This window comes from Eptesicus fuscus, chromosome 2, assembly GCF_027574615.1.
Source record: "Eptesicus fuscus isolate TK198812 chromosome 2, DD_ASM_mEF_20220401, whole genome shotgun sequence".
NCBI lineage: Eukaryota > Metazoa > Chordata > Mammalia > Chiroptera > Vespertilionidae > Eptesicus > Eptesicus fuscus.
In genome coordinates, this window is record NC_072474.1 from 24,053,337 (window position 1) to 24,076,544 (window position 23,208).

Here is a 23,208-nt window from a genome sequence, read left to right on the forward strand (position 1 = left end):
GTCAAATATCTGTTAAACAGAATTGCTTTTTCTGCTGAAATCAATTAATTACATAAAATTCACTTACCAAAGTGGGATGAAGAACATGATTCCATATTTGAAGGAGACCTTAAAACTACAATCCAGATTTTTAAAAAGTATAATCTAAAAGTTATTCAATAACTCCAGGTTCATTTTCTAGAAATTAATTTTACTTATTTAATTCCTATAATGATATTTAATATGATATGATTAATTTAATTAAATAAGAAAAATCTCACTCTTGAACTTAGTGGGGAAACATGTTCTCATTTGTTTTATAGGCTTTATTGAAGAGTGTTTTAAGAAAGGTGCAGTATACAAAACTAAAATTAACTACTATTTTCTAGAGATGCAGGGGAGTCAACTTATAAGGACATAAATTTACTTAAATTTAGCACCATTTATACACATTAAAAAAACCTGATAGTGCCATTTTAAAAAATAGCTTATTTTCTACAATCTAGTTTCATTTTTTTATGTAGTGCAAAAACATATACCCCAGAAAAGAATAAGATTACAAATGTGTACACATACATAATAAAGAGGTTTAACTATATTACATTTTCTTTTTAAAATGAAGACAATTCAAAGGAGGAGAAAACCCTGAATTTAGTTAAGTAATTGAAGTAAACATAAGAGAGAGTCACCAGCACATTTTTACAAAGGCCCAATACGGGTGTGACAGTTCCCAGGTCAATGATTAAGCTAAGTCTGACAAAAATAAAGGGTAAATCCTGGAGCAGGATGCCCAGGGAATTCAGAAGAGGGTTCTGGGGAGTGAATATAATTCGAAGGAGAGAAATGAAACTGAACAGATAGACTGGGTAGACCCAGGCTGACTTGTACACAGCGTGGTGGCCGGCCACACGCACCATTTCAATGGTGTCAGACCACAACAGAAAGCTCCACAGGAAAATCTCCGCTCGAGCGTCCCGCTGGGACATGGCTCTCAGGACTCCGGACTGGAAGGCGGGTTCCTCGGGTCCAGCCTGCGCAGGGACAGGGCTCCGTGTTGTGGCTGCTGATGCTGTGGTCCTTGGGGCTGGCTGGGGAGGTGCAGGGTTTCCTTCATTTTGCCTCTCTTGATCTGTCACAGTTTTTATGCGTTGCAAAGTGGTGGCATGGATGTGCGTATCTTCATTACCTGCAACATGTTTTATGTTACTTACTAGAGGCCTGGTGCATGAAGTTTGTGCACTGGTGGGGGGGTGTCCTCAGCCCAGCCTGCACCCTCTCCAATCAGGGACCCCTCGGGGGATGTCTGACTGCCGGTTTAGGCCCGATCGGGATCAGGCCTAAACCGGCAGTCGGACATCCCTCTCACAATCTGGGACTGCTGGCTCCTAACTGCTTGGTGCCTGCCTGCCTGATTGCCCCTAACCACTTCTGCCTACCAGCCTGATTACCTCCTTACCGCTCCCCTGCCGGCCTGATTAACACCTAACTGTCCCTGCTGACCTGATCACACCCAACTGCCCTCCCCTGCCAGACTGATCGCCCCCAAATGCCCTTCCCTGCCAGCCTGATCTTGCCCTTAAGTGCCCTCCCTGCAGGTCTGATCTTGCCCCCAATTGCCCTCCTCTGCTGGCCATTTGGTTCTGATTGGTCGGATTCTATGCCAGTCAGTGTCAAAGCTCACTTCTCTGCCCATTGGCTCTTCACAGTTGACCCAGATTTGGTTCTGATTGGTCGGTTTCTATGCCAGTCAGCGTCTCTGGGCCTATCAATGGGGCCTGATGAGTAAGGCAGGGCTAATCAGCAGCCCCGGTGGAGGCCTGGAGAGAAATGGAGGCACGGCTGCTGGCCCGGCCCGGAGAGAAAGTGAGAGGCAAGTGCTGATCAACAGCTGCCACAGAGGCTATGGATCAGACCCTGCTTCTCTCTTCAGGCCTCTCTCTGGGCCTGATTTGCAGCCCCGTTAGCAGTTAGTGCTGGGTCACCATGCCTGCTGCTGTAGCAGTCAGTGCTGGGTCGCCAAGGCAACCCAGCACTGACTGCAGGACTGACTTCCAGTTGGTCAAGCCTCTGGTTGTGACGGACCCAGGGTTTTTATATATTAAGACTAGAGGCCCGGTGCATGAAATTTGTGCATGAGACAGGAGGGGGAGGGGTCCCTCAGCCCGGCCTGCGCCCTCTTGCAGTCTGGGACCCTTCAGGGGATGTCTGCCTGCTGGCTTAAGCCTGACCACCAGGCCTAAGCCATCAGTCAGACATCACTCTCACAGTCCGGGGCTCTCACAGTCCGGGACCCCTCGCTCCTTACCGCTCGCCTGCAGCAGAGGTGGGAGAGGCTCCCGCCACCACTGCTGTACTCACCAGCTGTGAGTGGCACTCCCCTTGTGCGAGTGCACTGACCACTAGGGGGCAGCTTCTGCATTGAGCATCTGCCCCCTGGTGGTCAGTGCATGTCATAGCGACCGATCATTCCGCCATTTGGTGGATTTGTATATTAGGGTTTTATTATATAGGATTATTATTATTATTTTAATGTTCATAAAATCATCCTTTTTTAAATGCAGATGCCCACTGGCATAAAGCTCTCATTTTACAAAAAAAAAATATGTATATCAATATAAAAGATGTTTCTTAGGGTATGTCATGTCCTAGAGAACTCTCCTTCACCTCTCTTAGAAGATAAAGTTGTTTGAGGAAAATCCAATTCCTTTTTCAACATGTAGAACACTGTGTATAATTTGGGCTTTGGAAGATGATTGCCAATTCAGCATTGTTTCAACACCAGGAAGTGGCAATCTAAGAAGTGACACATTAACACTTTTAAACAGTCATAAGAATCTTAATATCTGTAGATGTGAGCTGTTGGATGTACAATGAATTCTTAGCCAGAGTTAATTTTTAATGAAATGCTAAAGCCCCGATCCACGTATATTTGGTGAAATCTGAGCCTGGAGCTTCCTGTCTCTCCACAGCTCAATAGAGGCCAGTTTAGGTTTGGGGTTACAGGGACTCTGCTGTCCTCTTTCCAAGTGAGAAGCACTAGACTTATTAGCTGGAAAGCTTTCCTGACCTCACAGAGGCTATGATAAAGTTGAACAAATCAAGAAAGCATTTGGTTGTTAGAATGGACCAGCAAATTTATCCGCAGGCAATGTAAACTTTCATGTATTTAATACTATTCCCCTTGGCTCCATGATTAGTTTCCCTCTGAATTTCTTTTTTTTTTTAATTTCCACTTACAGTGTTATTATTGTTAGTTGTTAGTGTTCTGTTGGGTAAAGCAATGTTGCTTTGTGCAAAATCCATAGAAGATATCAGCATGAAGAAAGAGATCTACTCGCTCCCTTAGAGGTTCACATTGCCCAATAAAAACTAAAAATAGCAGCCATTCTGTATAGTTCCCCACATCAGATGCCAGTTGCCAAAACAACTTTTTGCCTTCACTGTGCAAGCTAAATAATTAAGGAAATGCAATTTTGATACAAAAGATAAATCTTTAAGTAGGAAACTCATACCTATTTTACTCTATTATTTCTTTAGAATGATATATTTCTCTCTAACTTGTTTCCTAGAAGTTTTAGATGTCTTACAGGGAAAACACAAGCACAACATAACAAGTAAGTAGTGAGGAATTTTCTAGAGTGAGTATGTATTCCTTTTGTAAAAATAAAAAAGGAGCCCTAGCTAGTTTTGCTCAGTGGTTAGAGCGTCAGCCTGCAGACTGAAGGGTCTCGGGTTCAATTCCAGTCAAGGGCACATACCTCGGTTGCAAGCTTGATCCCTGGCCCCAGTCGGGGCATGTGCAGGAGTGCAGGAGGCAACCAATCATGTGTCTCTCTCACATAACTGTTTCTCTCTCAGTCTCTCCCCCTCCCTTCCACTCTCTCTAAAAATCAATGGAAAGAAATATCCTCAGGTGAGGATTAACACACACACGAATAAAAGTTATTTAAATAAAAAGAGAAGAATCACAAGGAAAAGTGCCTACAATCAAGGCAGAAATGAAGCTGATACTAAAAAGGCGGTATTTAGGCTCGCACCTGATGTGAGCAGGCAGATTGCAGAGAGCTGTCCCGAGCGTAGGCTGGGCATTGATAATGATGCAGCAAGCAATGTGGAAACAGCCCTGCCTCCACCACTCTGTCTCCTGTGATCACGTCAATAAACTCAGAATAAATTGTGGCAGGACTTTAAAAGGAAGGTCAGTTCTGTGATGAGACACTATCACATCGGGTCTGAATTAGGCAGGGTGTCAGAAGGCTCACCTGAGAAGTGACAGTCAAGCAGAGACGTGAGAATAAGTAGGAATGAAATAGGTGAAGAATGGAGAAAGGAACTTTTCAGGTAGTAGGAAGAGCTTATGTAAAATCTTTCCCATAGAATGATTGAATGAGAGTTTGGAGAGGGGCTGGAGCAGCACAGGGCAGCTAATATTTAAGTTTTCTATAGACCAACACTGTCCTAAGCCCTTTCTATGCATTAATTCTCTTAATCTTTATGAAAACTCTATGATGTAGATACTATGTTTTCCCATCTTAAAGATCAGTAAACTGAGGCACGGAGAGATGAACAATTGTTTTCAAGGTCACACAACTGGCAAGGAGAGAGACCAGACTGTGAACCTCAAACATTTAGCTACTAGACCACACTGGCTGTGGCTGAGTCAGATTTTGTAGATCCTTACAGGCTACGATAAAGTGTTTGTACTTTATTCTAAGCTCCATGGAGAGCCACTGAAGATGAGGAGAACAGAAGTCAGAGGAGCCAGGGAAGTCATGGTGACGTCAGTAAAGAGGCTCCTGAGGCTGCCGAGGGAGCTGATAAGAAATTGTTACTCAGTTTATAACAACTAGAAGATCAAATTACAGAATTACTCAAAAAAATTCTGGCAAGTTTTTATTAAGACTGCCCCAAATCCATTTTTTTTTTCCTGAGAGGAAAATGTTCCAGAGAAAGTTAAATGCTAATGATTTAGACATGACCTTCTAGGGAAAAAATCTAGAAAAGTAGAAAAATAACAGTCTTATTAAAATTTTTTAAAACATTAAAGACCCAAAGTACTTTTAGTCACAATACTCTTAGAGAATAAGAGAAAATGTAATAAATTAAAATAGACACCAGGACAAATTATAAGCATTGTTATTTTGACACTATCCATTGATTAAAATCGCTGCACTATGTATAGCCTGTTCCCTTTGGCAGCATATCTGAGGTCTGTAAAACAAGAAACATGAATGCCAAGTAATTAATACCTGTAGAACCCAGCACCTACCTCTCGGGGTGGTCATGATGAAGAAAACAGTCAACATTTGGAAAGCATTTAAAATAGTGCCTGACAGAGAAACAGCCATGTGTATGTTAAATAACTAACAAGTGGCAATCGCTAAACAATATACAGTTCTAAATAAATTAGAACAGAATAGAAAATATAAGAATGCGATAAATAGCAAGAGTAATTACAGTTTGTTGAACTTTGGTTATAGCTACACTGTTACCCAGTATCTCATATATCCGAGAAAACAAAAAGTTTGAGAAATAGTGTCCGACTATAGAGCCTAACCAAGGCCATGAGTTTAATTCTCATATTTGTCTGTTCACATCACAAAGAAAAGTGCTATCCCACAGATACACCCTGTGCAGGCAGAGACAGCTCGCACCAGCTACCAAGAGCCTAATGTGTGCATCTCTTTCCAATTCCATGGTCTGTGTCAAGTGGCAGCACCTGTTTAGCTTGAAATTGGCCATGCTGAGAGGACTCACACCAGAAAAAGGGGAAAATTCTACAAATCAGGGCTTTCTTTCTGTCTAGAGAGACAGTTGTTTCAGTATTGACCAAACACTGCTGCTTGTGTCCAAAATTAGAGGCAAGTGTTCACCAAGTGTCCAACCATTCGACCGTTCAACCAGTCACTATGATGCACACTGACCACCAGGAGGTAGACGCTCCAACCGGTAGGATAGCTTGCTGCTGGGGTCCGGCTGATCGGGACGGAGCATGACGGGCCATCCCGCGGTCCCTCCCAGGCTAGCAGGCCCCAGTCAGCTCTGATCAGGACTGGACTAGACAGCCCCAATTGGCCCGTCAGGACTAGGCGAGACGGACCAGACACACCCTGGAGCCCTCCCACAGTCCCTCCCCTGATAGTGCACCGATGGTGCCCCTTGGCCTGGCCTGTGCCCTCTCACAATCCAGGACCCCTCAGGGGATGTCAGAGAGCCGGTTTGTCCCAATCCCTGCAGTCCAGGCTGAGGGACCCCACTGGTGCACAAATCTATGCACTGGGCCTCTAGTAAATAATCCTATCTAATAAAAGAGTAATATGCAAATAGACCATACCTCAGCTACACCCACAAGCCACGCCCACAAGCCATGCCCACAAGCCAATCAGGAGCTAATATGCAAATAAACCCAACCAAGATGGCTGTGGCCACACAGAGCAGGAGGGAGGCTTGGGTTTCCCTGGCAATGGAGGAAGCCAAGCTTTCCGCCTGCCCTTGCCGGCCCAGGCCTCCACTCAATGCTACAAAGTTTCAATGATAGAAGATAAATAAATCCCAACAAAAATGATGGCAGCCATGGAGCTGGAGAGAGCAGGAAGCTTGAGTTGCCCCTGGAGATGGAGAAAGCCAAGTTTTCCACCTGCTCTGGCCAGGCCAGGCCTCCACTTCAGGCTACAAAGTTTCAATGATAGAAGATAAATAAATCCCAACAAAAATGGCGGCAGCCACAGAACTGGAGAGAGCAGGAGGCTAGAGTTGCTCCTGGAGATGGAGGAAGCCAAGCTTTCCACCTGCCCTGGCCTGCCTTAGCCTCTGCTTAAGGCTACAAAGTTTCAATTATAGGAGATAAATAAATCCCAACAAAAATGGCTGCAGCATGGAGCTACCAGAAGGCTTGGCTCCACTCAAGGCTACAAAGTTTCAATTACAGAAGATAAATAAATCCCAGATACCAGGGCCTCCACTTGGGTCGCCGGGGGGCATGGCCAGCTTGCAAACCACCACAGGCCCCTCGCCCAGGCTGCCCCACTCCCCAAGGGAACCCCCACCCTGATCCAGGACACCCTTCAGGGCAAACCAGCTGGCCCCCCACCCATGTACCAGGCCTCTATCCTATCTAATAAAAGAGTAATATACAGATTGACCATCACTCCAACACACAAGATGGCTGCCCCCATGTGGATACAAGATGGCCAGCAGGAGAGGGCAGTTGGAAGGGACTAGGCCTACAAGCGAGGGCAGTTGGGGGTGATCAGGCCAGCAGGGGAGGGCAGTTGGGAGGGACCAGGCCTGCAAGAGAGGGCAGTTGGGGGCAATCAAGCCTGCAGGGGAGGGCAGTTAGGGGTGACCAGGCCGGCAGAGGAGGGAAGTTGGGGGTGACCGGGCCTGCAGGGAAGGGCAGTTGTGGGGACCCAGGCCTGCAGGGGAGAGCAGTTGAGGGGGACCAGGCCTGCAAGGGAGGGCAGTTAGGGGTGACCAAGCTGGCAGGGGAGGGCAGTTAGGGGCAAACAGGCTGGCAGGGGAGCAGTTAGGCATCAAACAGGCTGGCAGGGGAGTGGTTAGGGGGTGATCAGGCTGGCAGGCTGAAGCAGTTAGGGGCAATCAGGAAGGCAGGCAGGCAAGCAGTTGGGAGTCAGCAGTCCTGGATTGTGAGAGGGATGTCCGACTGCAAGATCGAGCCTAAATGGGAAGTCGGACATCCCTCGAGGGGTCCCAGATTGGAGAGGGTGTAGGCTGGGCTGAGGGACACCCCCCACCCCCTGCACGAATTCGTGCACCAGGACTCTAGTCCTATATAATAAACCCTAATATGCAAATTGACTGAATGGCAGAACGACTGGTTGCTATGATGCACACTGACCACCAGGGGGCAGACGTTCAATGCAGGAGCTGCCCCCTGGTGGTCAGTGTGCTCCCATGGGAGTGCAGCTCAGCCAGAAGCCAGGCTCACGGCTGGCACGGTGGCAGGAGCCTTTCTCGCCTCTGAGGCAGCGCTAAGGAGCAGCAAGCCTGACTTCTGGCTGGCGAGCTCAGCAGTGGTGGTGAGAGCCTCTCCCGCCTCCACAGCAGCGCTAAGGACCCCTCGGGGGATGTCTGCCTGCCGACTTAGGCCCACTCCCACAGGCCCCTAAGCTGACAGCCGGACATCCCCAGAGGGGTCCCAGACTGCAAGAGGGTGCAGGCCAGGCTGAGGGACGCCCCCACCCAGTGCACAAATGTCGTGCACTGGGCATCTAGTAAATAATAGTAATGATGAATTCAAGACAAATATTCAACCCATCATCCGTCCTGGAGAGCCCATGGGCATACATAGAGTTGTGGCAACTTTAAGGAAGGCATTACATTGTTATCCAGTAAATTCACAAGCCCTAAGACCCACTTTCAGTTCCCTGTCAGGCACTTGCATCAATCTGACAATGAATAAACATACCATTTCTGGAGTCTAGACAATGTGAAATTGTAGGCTCATCTAACCAGGGACAAGAATTGCTAAAAACTGATAGTGCTGTAGATTTTGAAATATTCCATTTATGAAGATTGTCTGAGAAAATTTTCTAATCTAGAATTTTTGATCTTCAGTTTTTCATGTGGGATATTCTGACATTCTCCTTAGTTAATATGTGTTTAGACTAGAGAATGTGATTTGATTTACAATCTATAAATAGAAAAAATTATTTTCATATATTCATATTAATTTGTTACAATAGATACCATAATTTATCATTGTGTTAATTATGCTAATTGAGATAATAATCATTAATTTGAAATACAATATGTATTTATATATATATATAGTATGATATTGAGTATATTTAGATGAAACATAAACAGTTATGTCAAATGTTGAAAAGCATATATTTCCAAATATAAATAACTCTAGACTTTGAAATGGTTTGTAATGCCTCTGCAAGTTAAGTGCTTAGATCAGGCATGTCAAACTCACAGCCCATGGGCTGCACGCAGCCCACAGCAAATATTTTTGCTGCCCAGCCAATATAACGGTATGTAAGAAACATTTTAATAAAAATTTTGTAACTTAATTTTTACAATATCCTGTTATACATAACTAGAGGCCCAGTGCACAAAATTCGTGCACAGAGGGGGGTTGTCCCTCAGCCCAGCCTGTACCCTCTCCAATCTGGGACCCCTCAAGGTATGACCGACTGCCCATTTAGGCCTAAATGGCAGTCGGACATCCCTCTCACAATCCAGGACTGCTGGCTCCCAACTGCTTGCCTGCCTGCCTTCCTGATTGCCCCTAACCGCTTCTGCCTGTCAGCCTGATCACCCCCTAACCACTCTGCTGCCAGCCTGTTTGCCCCCAACTTCCCTCCTCTGCCGGCCTGGTTACCCCTAACGAACTACAACGTTCGCTAATGACTGATTACTATAATCGTGTTGCATTCATTTCCCTTACGCACCTTACGCGCAGGCGCTCCATTTCTCTCCACTAATACTAGCAGCGAATATGTTAGCAGCTGATTGCCACATCCTTAGGCTTGGACTGACTTGTTTAGTGTGCGCAACAGGAAATATTTCACTTTTGGAGAACAAGAAAAATAGGTTTATTTGCATTACGCTTATTAATTTGTGCAGTTATTCAGTGTGTGGTAAGTTAATGTTCAAGAAAAAATATTAACTTTTATTAAAATGTTCTATTATTTTATGTTAACGGTTATTTATTTCAGCCCTTTGTATTCAGCAATAAACCTACATTTCTATGAAAATTGAAGCTTTCATTTTGTTTATTTGGCCCGTGTTAGCCTTTGAGTGTGACATGCTTGGCTTAGATACAGACCAAAGCCTGAACCCAACCTGGGCAGCAAAGACAGACGCACGGGAATGAGCGATCCGCTGCCTTCACTGCACTCCCCTCAGCCTCGTGAGACGTGTCAGTGTGTGCGTTGATGTACTGCTCGCCCACTAGACCGTGAGCCGGTCTCGCTCGCCCTGGTACCTGCAGCACCTAACAGAGCGCCTGGTGTGGGACAGATTCTGTATGAAGATTTGCTGAATAAAAGATGGGGAAATGCCTGCTCTGCAGTCTATTGGCAGGAGGGAGCCATGGGCATCCTGGGGGGTTGGGGAATCCGCACTAAAGCAAGTAAGCTAAAGCATAAGAACCAGCTGTAGGTGTATGAAATGTCTAACCACTGTGCCCTCAAAAGAAAGAAAGAAAGACCAATCTTCCCTCTAGGAATGCTGAACTCTTAGAAACAGAGTAGAGTGGTGGTTAGCAGGGACTGGGGGTGGGAGAAATGGGGAGATGTTGATCAAAGGGTACAAACGTCCTGTTATAAGCTGAATAAGTTTTGAAGACCTAAGGTACAACATGGTGACTATAGTTAAGAAAACCGTGTTATACACTTGAAACTTGCTAAGAGATCTGAAATATCCTCAGCACACACACACACACACACACACAAAAAAAAGACATGGTAATTATGTGAGGTGCTGGAGATGTTAACTGACCCTACTGTGGTAATCATTTCACAATATAGAAGTGTCGCATAGCATCACATTGTCATTATAACATTAAACTTACACAATGTTATTTTTCAATGAATCTGATAAAATAATAAAGCATAACACCAGGCCAAATGGCAACAGCCATGCCCCCACCCTCACCCCACAAGCCAACAGGAAGGACTACCACTCAGACGGCCTCTGGCCTGGGTCCTAGGCAGAGCCCTTTAAAGAAGCCTGGAGAAGCCCTGGCTGGTTTTGCTCAGTGGTGGGAGCATCGGCCTGTGGACTGAAGGGTCCCCTGTTCGATTCCGGTCAAGGGCACACGCCTGGGTTGCTGGCTCGATCCCCAGTGAGGGGCGCGCAGGAGGCAGCCGATCAATGATTCTCTCTCATCATTGATGTTTCTCTCTCTCTCTCTCCCTCTCCCTTCCTCTCTGAAAATCAATATATATATATTATTAAATATATATATATATATGTATATATGTGTATATATATATATTTTTTTTAATAAAAATATATTTTTAAAAAAATAAAATAAAGAAGCCGGTAGGACCGATTCGGTTAAGGAGCCCTGGAGGATGTGAGGAGCTCCTGGCAGGGCAGCCTGGGGACCTGCCGAGCTCAGACGTCACATGGCTTTGGGCCCAGGAGAGCACGCCTGCGTGGTGTGGCGCTCGCACAGCCCAGCAGGACTCGGGCTGACATCAACGGGAGATGACACCCACAGCAGCAGCCGTGGTCCCAGGCATCGCAAAGGCTTCCCAGACACGGGCAGCGTCAGGAGGCGGCAGTCAGGGGACCCAAGTGCCAGAGTGTGATTCCGAGGAGACAGCCCGGATGAGTTCATAGGAAGCAGCCTTTGAGAACCCCGCCACACCCAGAGGGAGAGGGGCTTGGGGTCCTAAAACAGCACGTGGGAGCAGCGTCTGAGCAGAACGGTGTTCCTCTACATAGGACCCCACTATTAACCCACGCAGCGCGTAGGCAAAGAGACCGAGGGCGTGCACCTTGCGCAGGCCATCCGGGTTCACTCGCTTCCATCCTAGACAAGGAATTCTAGATTCTGAGAATCAATGAACTGTGCTTTTAATTTCAAACTGGGGCCATGAACTTTTCTAGGTGAGTAATGATACAGAGAACACGGCTGGATGTTATAAAGTACGCATTCCACATTCATGTTTCCCTGTTTCTACCAGTCTCCCTTAAATATTTATTGTGCAGCTCTCAAGAATCTGACCCTGTATACTAACATTGTTCAGTTTTTTTTTCCCAAATGCCAAGTTGTTAAAAATCATGTACAGTTGCCTTAATCAGAGGAAGCCCTGGTTCCTGATTTGAGAACCCTGGGTGTTCTAGGTCTTTTGGGATCATTGCAATATAGTTTCTGGCCCAATCCGCACTGACCTATCCTGACAGCTGTATTTCACTGAAATGCGTAAATCAGAAACCCTTCCTTGTATCACTCCATTCTGGGAAGTGGCTGCTTATTCCTGAGAAGGGGGTAAAAATCCCAGAACTGATACAGGTTCCTGAAACTTCCCTCTTCTGAATAGCTAAGGGAGGGTATGAAAGGAAATACTCCCCCTCCTTGGCAGGGCCCTGGACACAGTGTTCCTCATACGTGCTCTCTAAACAAATTGCAAAACACGTTATTGAAACCCAGCTCACACACTGGGCTCATATTGTATAATAAGCTTTTTCTTAAAAAGCAGCAAAGGGGAACTCAAAATGCTATTCATTTTCTCCAGAGAAAATCAGCACCCCCTTTTTTTTTTCTTCTTTTACCGTCTGTGGAATCTCTCACATTCTATTTTGAGGTGTGATGAGTTCCATTTCAAGGAAATCTGGAAAGCAGGTTCCTTTAAAAATCTAGATGTGTTCTCTCAGCTTTTAACTTGCTCTTCATCTCAGTTCCTCCTACTTCCTATAATCAAGGGCTCTCACTCAGGGTGGACATCAGAATTGCTTGTGGAACTTTTAATTTATTTTTTAACTAGAAGCCCGGTGCACGAAATTCGTGCACGGCAGGGGGTTGTCCCTCAGCCCAGCCTGTACCCTCTCCAATCTTGGACTCCTGGAGGGATGTCCGACTGCCCATTTAGGCCCGATCCTGGTGGGATTAGGCCTAAACAGGCAGTCACACATCCCTATCACAATCCAGGACTGCTGGCTCCCAACTGCTTGCCTGCCTGCCTTCCTGATTGGCCCTAACCGCTTCTGCCTGCCAGCCTGATCACCCCTTAACCACTCCGCTGCCAGCCTGATTGATGCTTAACTGCTCCCCTGGCAGCCTGTTTGCCCCCAACTTCCCTCCTCTGCCAGCCTGGTCACCCCAAACTGCCCTCTCCTGCAGGTTTGATCACCTCCAACTGCCCTCCCTTGCAGGCCTGGTCCCTCTCAACTGCCCTCCCTTGCAGGCCGGGTGCCTCCCAACTGCCCTCTCCTGCTGGCCATCTTGTGGTGGCCATCTTGGGTCCACATGGGGACAGGATCTTTGACCACATGGGGGCAGCTATATTGTGTGTTGCAGTGATGATCAATCTGCATATTACTCTTTTATTAGATAGGATAGAGGCCTGGTACAGGGGTGGGGGCCAGCTGGTTTGCCCTGAAGGGTGTCCCGGATCAGGGTGGGAGTTCCCTTGGGGTGTGGGGCAGCCTGAGCGAGGGGCCTGTGGTGGTTTGCAGGCCGGCCACACCCCCTGGCGACCCAAGCGGAGGCCCTGGTATCTGGAATCTATTTTCCTTCTACAATTGTAACTTTGTAGCCTGGAGCAGAGCCAAGCCTGGGCCTCCCTCCGAGGTGGCAGCCATTTCTGTGGCAGTTAATTCATCTTCTACAATTGAAACTTTGTAGCCTTAAGCGGGTGGGCCCTGCCAGGGTGTGTGGAAAGCTTTGCTTCCCCTGTTGCCGCTGGCAACCCTGGCCTGCTCTCTCAAGCTCCATTCTGCCGCCATTTGTTTGAATTTGTTTACCTTCTATAATTGAAACTTTGTAGCTTGAGTGGAGGCTTAGGCCTGCAACGGCTATGGAAAGCTTGGCTTGCTCTGTTACCTAGGAAACCTTGCTCTCTGTGGCTGTAGCCATCTTGGATGGGGTTAATTTGCATACTCACCCTGATTGGCTGGTGGGCGTGGCTTGGCTGGTGGGCATGGCTTATGTAGCAGAGTGATGGTTATTTTGCATATTACCATTTTATTAGAGAGGATTTTTTTTCTTTGTTGATTTCTCCCCCTTACCCTCACCCTCCCCTACCTTCCCTCTGAGGTTTGACGGTCTGATCGATGCTTCTCTGTCTCTAGATCTGTTTTTGTTCATCAGTTTATGTTGTTCATTATATTCCACAAATGAGCAAGATCATGTGGTATTTATCTTTCTCTGACTGGCTTATTTCGCTTAGCATAATGCTCTCTAGTTCCATCCATGCTGTTGCAAATGGTAAGAGTTCTTTCTTTTTTACCGCAGCGAAGTAGTCCATTGTGTAGATGTACACTTGTGGAACTTTTAAAAAGTTACAGATGCCAGGCCTTGAAACCTTGCACATTCTTTGAGCCAGAAATTGCTCATCTAGGAATGTCAATCATCTATGCTGAGGTCCAACAGCTGTCTCCTGATGTGCTGTTGATCAGTAGGCAGAGCTCTGCCAATGGGTTTTGAAAAGACCCCTCTGGCCCTAGACAGTTTGGCTCAGTGGATAGAGTGTCGGCCTATGGACTGAAGGGTCCCAGGTCCAATTCTGGTCAAGGGCACATGCCCAGATTCCTGGCTTGATCCCCAGTAGGGGGCATGCAGGAGGCAGCCGATTAATGATTCTCTCTCATCATTAATGTTTCTATCTCTCTCTCCCTCTCCCTTCTTCTCTGAAATCAATAAAAAATATAAATAATTTTTTTAAAAATAGAAAAAACTCCTCTGGTGATTCTGGTGGGTACCTTGTGGGTAAGAGCCTCTTGCATATATTTTAACAGGTGGTGGGTGATTCACTGGAAATAGCTTAGACATTCAATAAAAATCATCATTGCCATTCATTTAAGAAATTATGTTTTGGTAAATCAATAACAAGATAAAATAACTCAGAAATAAATCCTTTTCTTTCTTCTATCCCTGTTCTGAAAACTCCCAACTAAGATCAGTCCTACAGTCAATGCCCAGATTTCTGAGTATCATTGAAGAAAAATCACATAATCGTGATTGGACCCAGGACAAAATCCTGCTTTCCACCCTCCTCTGTACCCTAATCAGTGTTCATCTATGCATCTCACTGACCCTGACCTACTCTGTTTCCCTTCCCCACAGCAGTTATTCCAAACCTTGCCCATCCTATTGCAGATTCTCTCCTGTTCATGCATCACCATTGTTTTCAGCAGATAACCTGTCTTCTATTTCACGAAGATACTGGGGGATTATCAGGTGTAAATCACCCCTGTTTCTTTCTACTCATCCACTCCAATCACACTGGACAAGCAGGAATCACCTAGTGCCTGGTTCTCACACACTTCCCCAAATCATGATTTAATTATCTGGGGTGCCATCTAGAAATAAAAAGAATTGAAAGCCCTTTAGGTGATTATCATCTGCAGTCCAAAGTGAGAACAACTGCTCTCTTAAAAAATTTTATTAATTTATTTATTTCAATGAGGAAGGGAGAGGAAGAGAGAGATAGAAATATCAATGATGAGAGAGAATCATCCAATCACCTGCCTCCTGCATGACTCCTACTGAGGACTGAGACTGCAACCGGGGCATGTGCCCTGACCAGGAATGGAACCATGACCTCCTGATTCATGACATTCAACCACCAGCCAGATCTTAATGTGAGATATGGCAGAACTCAATGAAGTTTTCTTTTTAAAATCTACATATGTCCAAGTCCCATCACCAGAGATTCTAATTCAATTCATCTGTTGTGACTATGATTGGCATTGATATATATTTTTTGTTGTTGTTAATCCTTACCTAAGGATAGATTTTTTTAGAGAGAGTGAAAGGGAAAGACACAGAGAGAGAAACATTGATTGGTTGCCTGCAACCAAGGTACGTTCCCTTGACCTGGAATCAAACCCGGGACCCTTCAGTCCATGGGCCAACACTCTATCCACTGAGCCAAACCGGCTAGGGTGGCTTTAATATTGTTAAAGCACTCTATTAAGTGCTTTTTATAGAAATTATCAGGAGAAATGGACAGAAATACAATAAAAACAGGGATCTAAAAGCTTTGCCAGATCAAATAAATAAATATACTGATGATCATGTCTAATTTATTAGTTGCCTGTAAATTAATGAGTTCCTACCCTACAGAGAATCCAACCTCTTCATTAAATATTTAAATATGAAGTATTTTTTTATAAACAAATATCCTTCTTAAACTATTTCAAAAAATTCAAAAAGAGGGAAGACTCTCAAACTCATTTTTCAAGACCAGCATTATTCCAAAACCAAATCAGGTTACCACAAAGAAAGAAAATTATAGGACAATATCCCTAATGAACATAGATGGCTAAGATCTTCAACAAAATATTAGCAAACTGGATCCAGCAATACATTAAAAATATCATATACCATGACCAAGTGGGATTTATTCTGGAGTACAAGGTTGGTATAATAACCACAAATCAATAAATGTGACACAAAACAGGAACAAAAGGAAGGATAAAAACACATGATCATATCAACAGATACAGAAAAGCATTTTATAAAATCCAGCACCCGTTTATTATTAAAAAAAAAAAAACTCTCAGCAAAGTAAGAATAGAGTGAACATACCTCAACATAATAAAAGCTTTATATGACAAACCCACAGCCAACCTTGTACTCAATAGGCAAAAACTACAAGTATTTCCCGTAAGATCAGGAGCAAGACAGAGATGGCCACTTTCACCACTTTTCTCAACATAGTACTGGAAGTTCTAGCCACAGTTATTAATCAAAAAGAAAAAAATTAAAGGTATACAAAATGGAAAGAAAGATGTAAAAATGTCCTTATTTGTATTTGACAAGAGGCTGTATATAGAGAACACTAATGATTCCACCAATAAGCCAGTAGAACTGGTCAATAAATTCAATAAAGTAGGAGGATATAAAATAAATATCCAGAAACGAGTTGCATTTTTACTCACCAATAATGAACCACCAGGAAGAGAAAGTAAGAAAACAATCATATTTACAATTGCATTAAAAAAAATACCTAAGAATAAATTTAACCAAGGATGTAAAAGATCTGTATTCGGAAAATTTCAAGACACTGAATAAAGAAACTGAAGATGATACAAATAAGTAAAAGTATAGACTGCGTTCTTGGATAGGAATAATTAACATCATTAAAATGTCCACATGCCTGGCCAGAGTAGCTCAGTTGGCTGAGCATCATCCCGTGCACCAAAAGGTTGCTGGTTCAATTCCCAGTCAGGCCATGTACCTGGGTTGAGGGTTTGATCCCAACTGGGGAGTATGCAAAAGTCTCTCCCTCTCTCTCTCTCTCTCTCTGTCTCTCTGTCTCTCTCTCTCTCTCTCTGTCTCTCTTTCTCTCTCTCTCTGCATCTCCTTGAGTGAGGATTATGAAATGTCTGTACTATCCAAAGCAATATGTAGATTCAACGATTCCTATCAAGATAGCAATGGTGTATTTCACAGAACTAGAACAAGTATTCCAAATATTTATATGGAACTACAAAAGATCCTGAATAGCAACAGCAATTTTGAAAAAGAAGAATAAAATTGGAGGAATCATACTAGCTGATATCAGACTATACTAAAAGGCCACAGTAGTCAAAACAGCATTGTACTGGCATAAAAACAGACATAGATCAATGGAACAGAATAGAAAGCTCAGAAATAAACCCAGGCCTTTATGGTCAATTAATATTTGACAAAAGAGGCAAAATCATATAATGGGGTAAATATAGTCTATAGGTGTTGAGAAAATTGGACAGATACATGCAAAAAAAATGAAACTAGACCACCTTCTCACACTGCATACAAGAATAAACCCCAAATGGATTAAAGACTTAATGTTAGACTCAAAACCATAAAAGTCCTAGAAGAAAACATAGGCAGTAAATTCTGGGACATTTCTCATAGTACTATTTTTTTCTAATATATCTCCTCAGGCAAGGGAAACAAAAGAAAAAATAAACAAAGGGAACTACATCAAACTAAAATGTTTTTTTCACAGCAAAGGAAACCATCAACAAAATGAAAAGACAACCCACTGAATGGGAGAACATATTCACCAACGATAGATCTGATGATGGATTAATATCCAAAATTTATTTAAAAACCCATAAAACAACACCAAAAACAAACAATCTAATTTAAAAATGAGCAAAAAACCTGAAAAGACACTTTTTCAAAGAGGATACACAAATGGCCAATGGGCATATGAAAAGATACTCAATGTCATTAATCATCAGAGAAATGCAAATTAAAACCACAATGAGGTACCATCTCACACCTGTCAGAATGGCTGCCATCAACAAATCCACAAACAACAAGTGCTGGAGAGGATGTGGAGAAAAGGGAACCCTTGTGCACTGTTGGTGGGAATGCAGACTGGTGCAGCCTCTATGGAAGACAGTTGGAGTTTCCTCAAAAATTAAAAGTGGAACTGCCTCATGACCCCAGTGATCCCAAATCCGGAAACATAGCCAAAGAAACCCAAAACACTAACACAAAAGGATATATGCACCCTTATGTTCATTGCAGTGTTATTCACAATAGTCAAGATTTGAAACAGCCCAAGTGCCCATCAGTAGATGAGTGGATTAAAAAAGCTGTGGTACATTTACACAATGGAATGCTACTCAGCCATAAAAAGTAGGCAGTCTTACCCTTCGTGACAGCATGGATGGACCTGGAAAGCATTATGCTAAGCAAAATATTAGTAAGCCAGTCAGAGAAAAACAAGTGCCAAAGATTTCACTCATATGTAGAATGTAGTGAACAAAATTAACTAACAAACAAAATAGAAATAAGCTCACAGATAGAGAACAGACTGACAGCTGTCAGAGGGGAGGGGGACTGGGGGGCTAGGTGAAAAAGGTGAAGGGATTAAGCAAAAAAAGCAAAACAAAACCCTCATAGACACAGACAACACTGTGGTAGAGGAAAAGAGGGGTAGAGGGAAATAGAAGAGGGTAAAGGGAGGACAAATGCTGATGGAAGGAAATTTGACTTTGGGAGGTGAACACAGAATACTCTATACAGATGATGTATTATAGAATTATCCCCTGAAACTCTATAATTTTATTAAACAATGCCACCCCCAATTAATTCAATTATAAAGTTAAAAAATATTTTGATAAAATAATTGGTAAATATTTATATCACCTTGAAGTGAAAAAAAAAAACTTTTTAAGCATAACATGAAAGAGTCCATAAAGGAAATATTAATAGACTGGATTGTATCAAAATTAAACCTTTCCTATAGCAAAAACACCATAATGAAATTAAGAGGCATATATCCCTGAAATATATGATAAGTTAGGACATACAAAGCTTAAAATTTTTACTACTTGCAGAACTCATGAATCAGTACTAAAAAAAAAAAAAATGGATGTGTCAACAGAAAAACAGATCAAGGATATAAATATATGATTTCTTTAAATCACAAATAGCCAATAAATCTATGAGAAATATGCAACACAAGTACTACTTTAAGCAAATTATGAAAACATTAAGACACTATTTTGCCTATGACATTAGCAAAGATGAAAAGGAATAAATCATCTAAAGTTACAAGGCTGAGGAGAAACAGGTGTTTTCTGACACTGCTGTTTAGAGGGTAAAGTAGGGCATTCTTTAGAGGGAGCCATTGATTGATTGACACATTGAAAAACCTTAAAGCCTTGCATATACTTGAAGCCAGAAAGTGTACATCTAGGCATTTTGCCTAAGACGTAAGCATTATGCTTTGAGGTCCTGCCGTACTTGGCCCAAGTCTCTGGGTATTAAAGAAACTGCACAGAAGGAACTGGACTAGGGCCACTGCGAGCAGATTTATTTGAAAACCTTACACTGCCAACACCATATCTGGCACCTCTTACTGATGTGATAGTGGAAACCAACTCCTCTGAGAAGCTCTGATGTTTTCTACTCAAATAGCCTGTTGATCTCACCTCTAGCAAGTCGTTTCTGACAGTGCTGATATCCCTTATGTAGCCAAACTATCTTGCCACCCTGTTTGTACAATCCCCCACGACCTCCTGTGTATTTATTTGCCTGCATGTGCAGCCAGTCCACAATAGTCCCTTTCTTCTGGAAAGCATTGTTGCCAAGGAGTGCGGGCATGTGCAGATGCTCAGGGTCTTCTGAGGACACTGCAGTCAACATCCTGATATCACTCAGCTGTCGTCCAGAGGCATAACTGCTGCGAACATAACTCTCTCTGTCCTCAGCCTCTGCTTGGCTAGTCACCTCGCCGAGTGGCTTCTCACTCCCATACACAGCACAGGGTCCCCCTACACACAGACTCCCTGACTATCCACATCCCAACTATATTATCATTTAATAAGTCGTGGTTCATTAATATAATGGAATATTATTCACCCAATAAAAATGACACAGCAGAAAAAGACGTAATAACAAGAATGATAGCCACAACATATTGTTAAGGAAAAAAGGAAGTTACAAAATAGATTTTCTTAAGTGAAAAATGCCTATCAAGATGCTATTAGTTATGAATCTCTAGTGTGTAGGAGTATGGTTAATTTCCATTTTCTTCTTTTTTGACATTTTAAATGAATTTGTATTATTTTGGAAAAAACAGAAAATGTTAGAAATAAGATAATTCAAAATGAAATGTTAAAAAAGGCTATCTGGGTTTTGTATGTGTTGGGCTACAAACCTGTGTGTGAATACTCTACTGGCATGGGCCTGCTCTACCTGTAAAGCAATTGTGTGTTGTGGTGTTGTGTTGTGTTGTGTTGTGTTGTGTTGTGTTGTGTTGTATCCTAGAGCAGCAGCAGCCAAAAGACTTTGGATGTGGACACACTTTATCCCTAGGGGATGCCGTGTCATTATTCCCAGAGAGCCAGCGACTAGAGAGGTAGAGAACCGGCCCCCCAAGTTATAGTACCACCCTAGAAATAGATACAGCCTCTGACTCTAAACGAAGGCCTAGATTAATGGCTTTCAATCATTAGCAGAAGATCCACTTTTCAAATGAAATCTTACATAAAACACTAACTTCTGAAAAGCAAAAATTTTGTTGATCTGGTTCCAGTAGGACTTGGGGCATCCAGAAGTTTTCAGGGTAACTCTTGAAGGAGCTTTGTAGATTTCCAAATTGACCAACAGTAGTTGGTGGTAAGAAGGCAACTTCCGTTTCAGCAAGGTTTGTCGATTCAGGGTTTGAAATCCAACTGAAGTTATTTTTACTGCTAAAGCATGTACACCTAAACCCTTGGATAAGATAAAGCTTTCCTTCATCTGCGGCCCGGAGTATTTGAACTATTACACTCTGTTAGACCGCTGACAACATGGTGCGCAAGCAGGGCTCACGCTATCCAAATGAGTCCTGCAGGTGAGGCTGAAAATGTGCACCCCGTCCATGGACTCCTTTATGTGTCTGTTTGCATTCGCTGGTTTATATAGGAGGCAGGAAAGGAAATCTAAAGGTGAGCCTGATTTTGGGGTTCAGACAATATAGGCAAGTTTGATGTCAAGAGAATCTATGAGATCCCGTGGGGGAAAAAAGAAGCCACAAGATCTAGTGATAGGAGGAGAAATGGTGGTTTCAGGGGAGTCGTGTGGCCATTACTTGAAATCATTGACGCTCAGCCAACCCTAGTCTATAAGCACACTGGGGCTAAAAGGCTTGTGTTTCCTAGGGAAAATAGCTATTCCGTTCCGCTGATCGGGCCTCTCTAGGAAAGTAGGACTCTGTGGAAGAATGTCAGGATCCAACTTGCAGAGGAAAGGTTATCAGTGCGAAGCCTCAGCAGAACATCAGGCAACATCCCAGAGGCGAGCAGCAGCAGCACGGAGTGTTTAGAGCAGAGAGCCCAGCAGGAGTGGTAGGAAAATAGCACACCAAGTTGTCTGTGCATGAGGAGGATGACTGGGAGGACAGCAGGAGCCACGGGGTAGTCAATAGTCTAGACAACATTTGAGAGCTCAGGAGACTCACTTTGGGTCTGGTTTTAAAGCAAGAGGGGACAATGGGAGAGGAAGAGAGATGGAGATCCAGGCAATAATAGGTTGGGAGGGAACTAGCAAAATTCCGATGGAAATGTTACAGTATGCTTATTTGTACACAGATACTACTAAAAGCTGGGGACAAAGAAAAAAATAGTGAAAGCTGGGACATTCAGTCTATATATTATATTCTTCTTCTTCTTCTTTTTTTTTTTACAAGACTGGGGCTTGGTAATAGTAAGTTCTCATTTACTGGCATTGTTCTGTGGCTTTAAGCAAAACGACATATAGCAAAAACAATTTTATGACACTGAATGAAACGTTATTAGAGGACTATGTACATGTGTGACTCTGCCATGCCTTAGAGATCTACCTACCAGAAAACATTCCTACGTGAGACGTTATGGCATAGTAATCACTTGATACTGAAACACTTCAACTGGTTATAGGAAGTGATCCCAAAGGATGCCGTGGTCCAGGAAAACTACTTTGAGCATAAGCTTATTTCCTATTAAGAATAAATTTTATTTTATTACTAATAGCCTGGTGCACAAAATTCGTGCGCATTAAAAGAGAATTAATTAGAGGAAATATTTTAGTATTGCTATTTGCCCTTTCTCTATATCTCTGACACATCTCTGAAGTGTCAGAGATGAAAGAAAATTAGTAAAATGTATGTAAAAATCTCCCTCCTGTCAGAGTCTGGGGTGCGTCGTGGGACCTAGAGTCAAGTCCCCAGCCACCACCCGCACGCACTTCAAAAATGCAGGAGACCCAGACCTAGCCGGCTCCATCCCCATTGGGTGAGACCCATACCAGGCCAGCCCCATCCCTATAAGCCCCTCCGGGAAGGGGGCACAGCCTCAGGTCCCCCGGCCCAGTGCCGGGGTTGGGGGCATGGCCTGAGGTCCCCTGTCAAGTCCCGCCAAGCTGGGGGGTGAAGCCTGAGGTCCCCTGGCCCGGCACTGGGGTGTGGGGGGTGAAGCCTGAGGTCCCTTGCCCTGGCCAGGTGCCATGCAGCCTCAGGTCCCTGTTGTTGGGTCGCGATGTTATGGTGTCCCATATATATATCTATATATATCTATATAATAGAGGTAATTTGCATATTCCTCTATTATATAGATTTTTTTTTTTAATCCTCACCTGAGGATTTTTTTTTTTCATTGACTTTAGAGAGAGGAAGGGAGAGAAAGGGAGTCATCGATGTGAAAAACATCAATCCATTGCCTACATGCCTGACCAGAATTGAACCCACCACCTAGGTATGGGCCCTGACTGGAATTGAACCTGCAATCCTTTTTGGTGAACAGGGATGATTCTCCAACCAACTGAGCAAGAAAAACTTTTATTTTTTTAACTTAGAAAAGGAAAAGCTACATGATGGTCAGACTTGGAACTGAGATGGCTAGGTTAGTGCAAGAGCATCTAAGCATTGGAGATGACCTTAGCTTCATCCGCAGAAGGTCAAAGCTGCTGCAAGCCTGAAGGGAGCCGAACCTGCTTGTCACCCACCCTGCCCTCCTTCTTTGCCTCTGAAGTACCACATGCAGTGAAACCATCTTTATAGCACACTTGCTTACTTTAAGATTTATGCAGTACAATTTATATGTCAATGAATTTGTGTA

General features: G+C 43.7%; 1 protein-coding gene across 1 annotated transcript in view; it reads right to left on the minus strand.

Annotated features, from left to right (window-relative positions):
- Positions 1-590: 590 nt before the first annotated feature.
- TMEM236 (transmembrane protein 236) overlaps positions 591-23,208 on the minus strand; it is a 43,062-nt gene continuing 20,444 nt past the window's right edge. The window contains exon 4 of the mRNA XM_008148880.3: positions 591-1,165. Within this exon, the coding sequence (XP_008147102.2) occupies positions 591-1,165 (575 nt within the window). The remainder of the gene's footprint in view (positions 1,166-23,208) is intronic.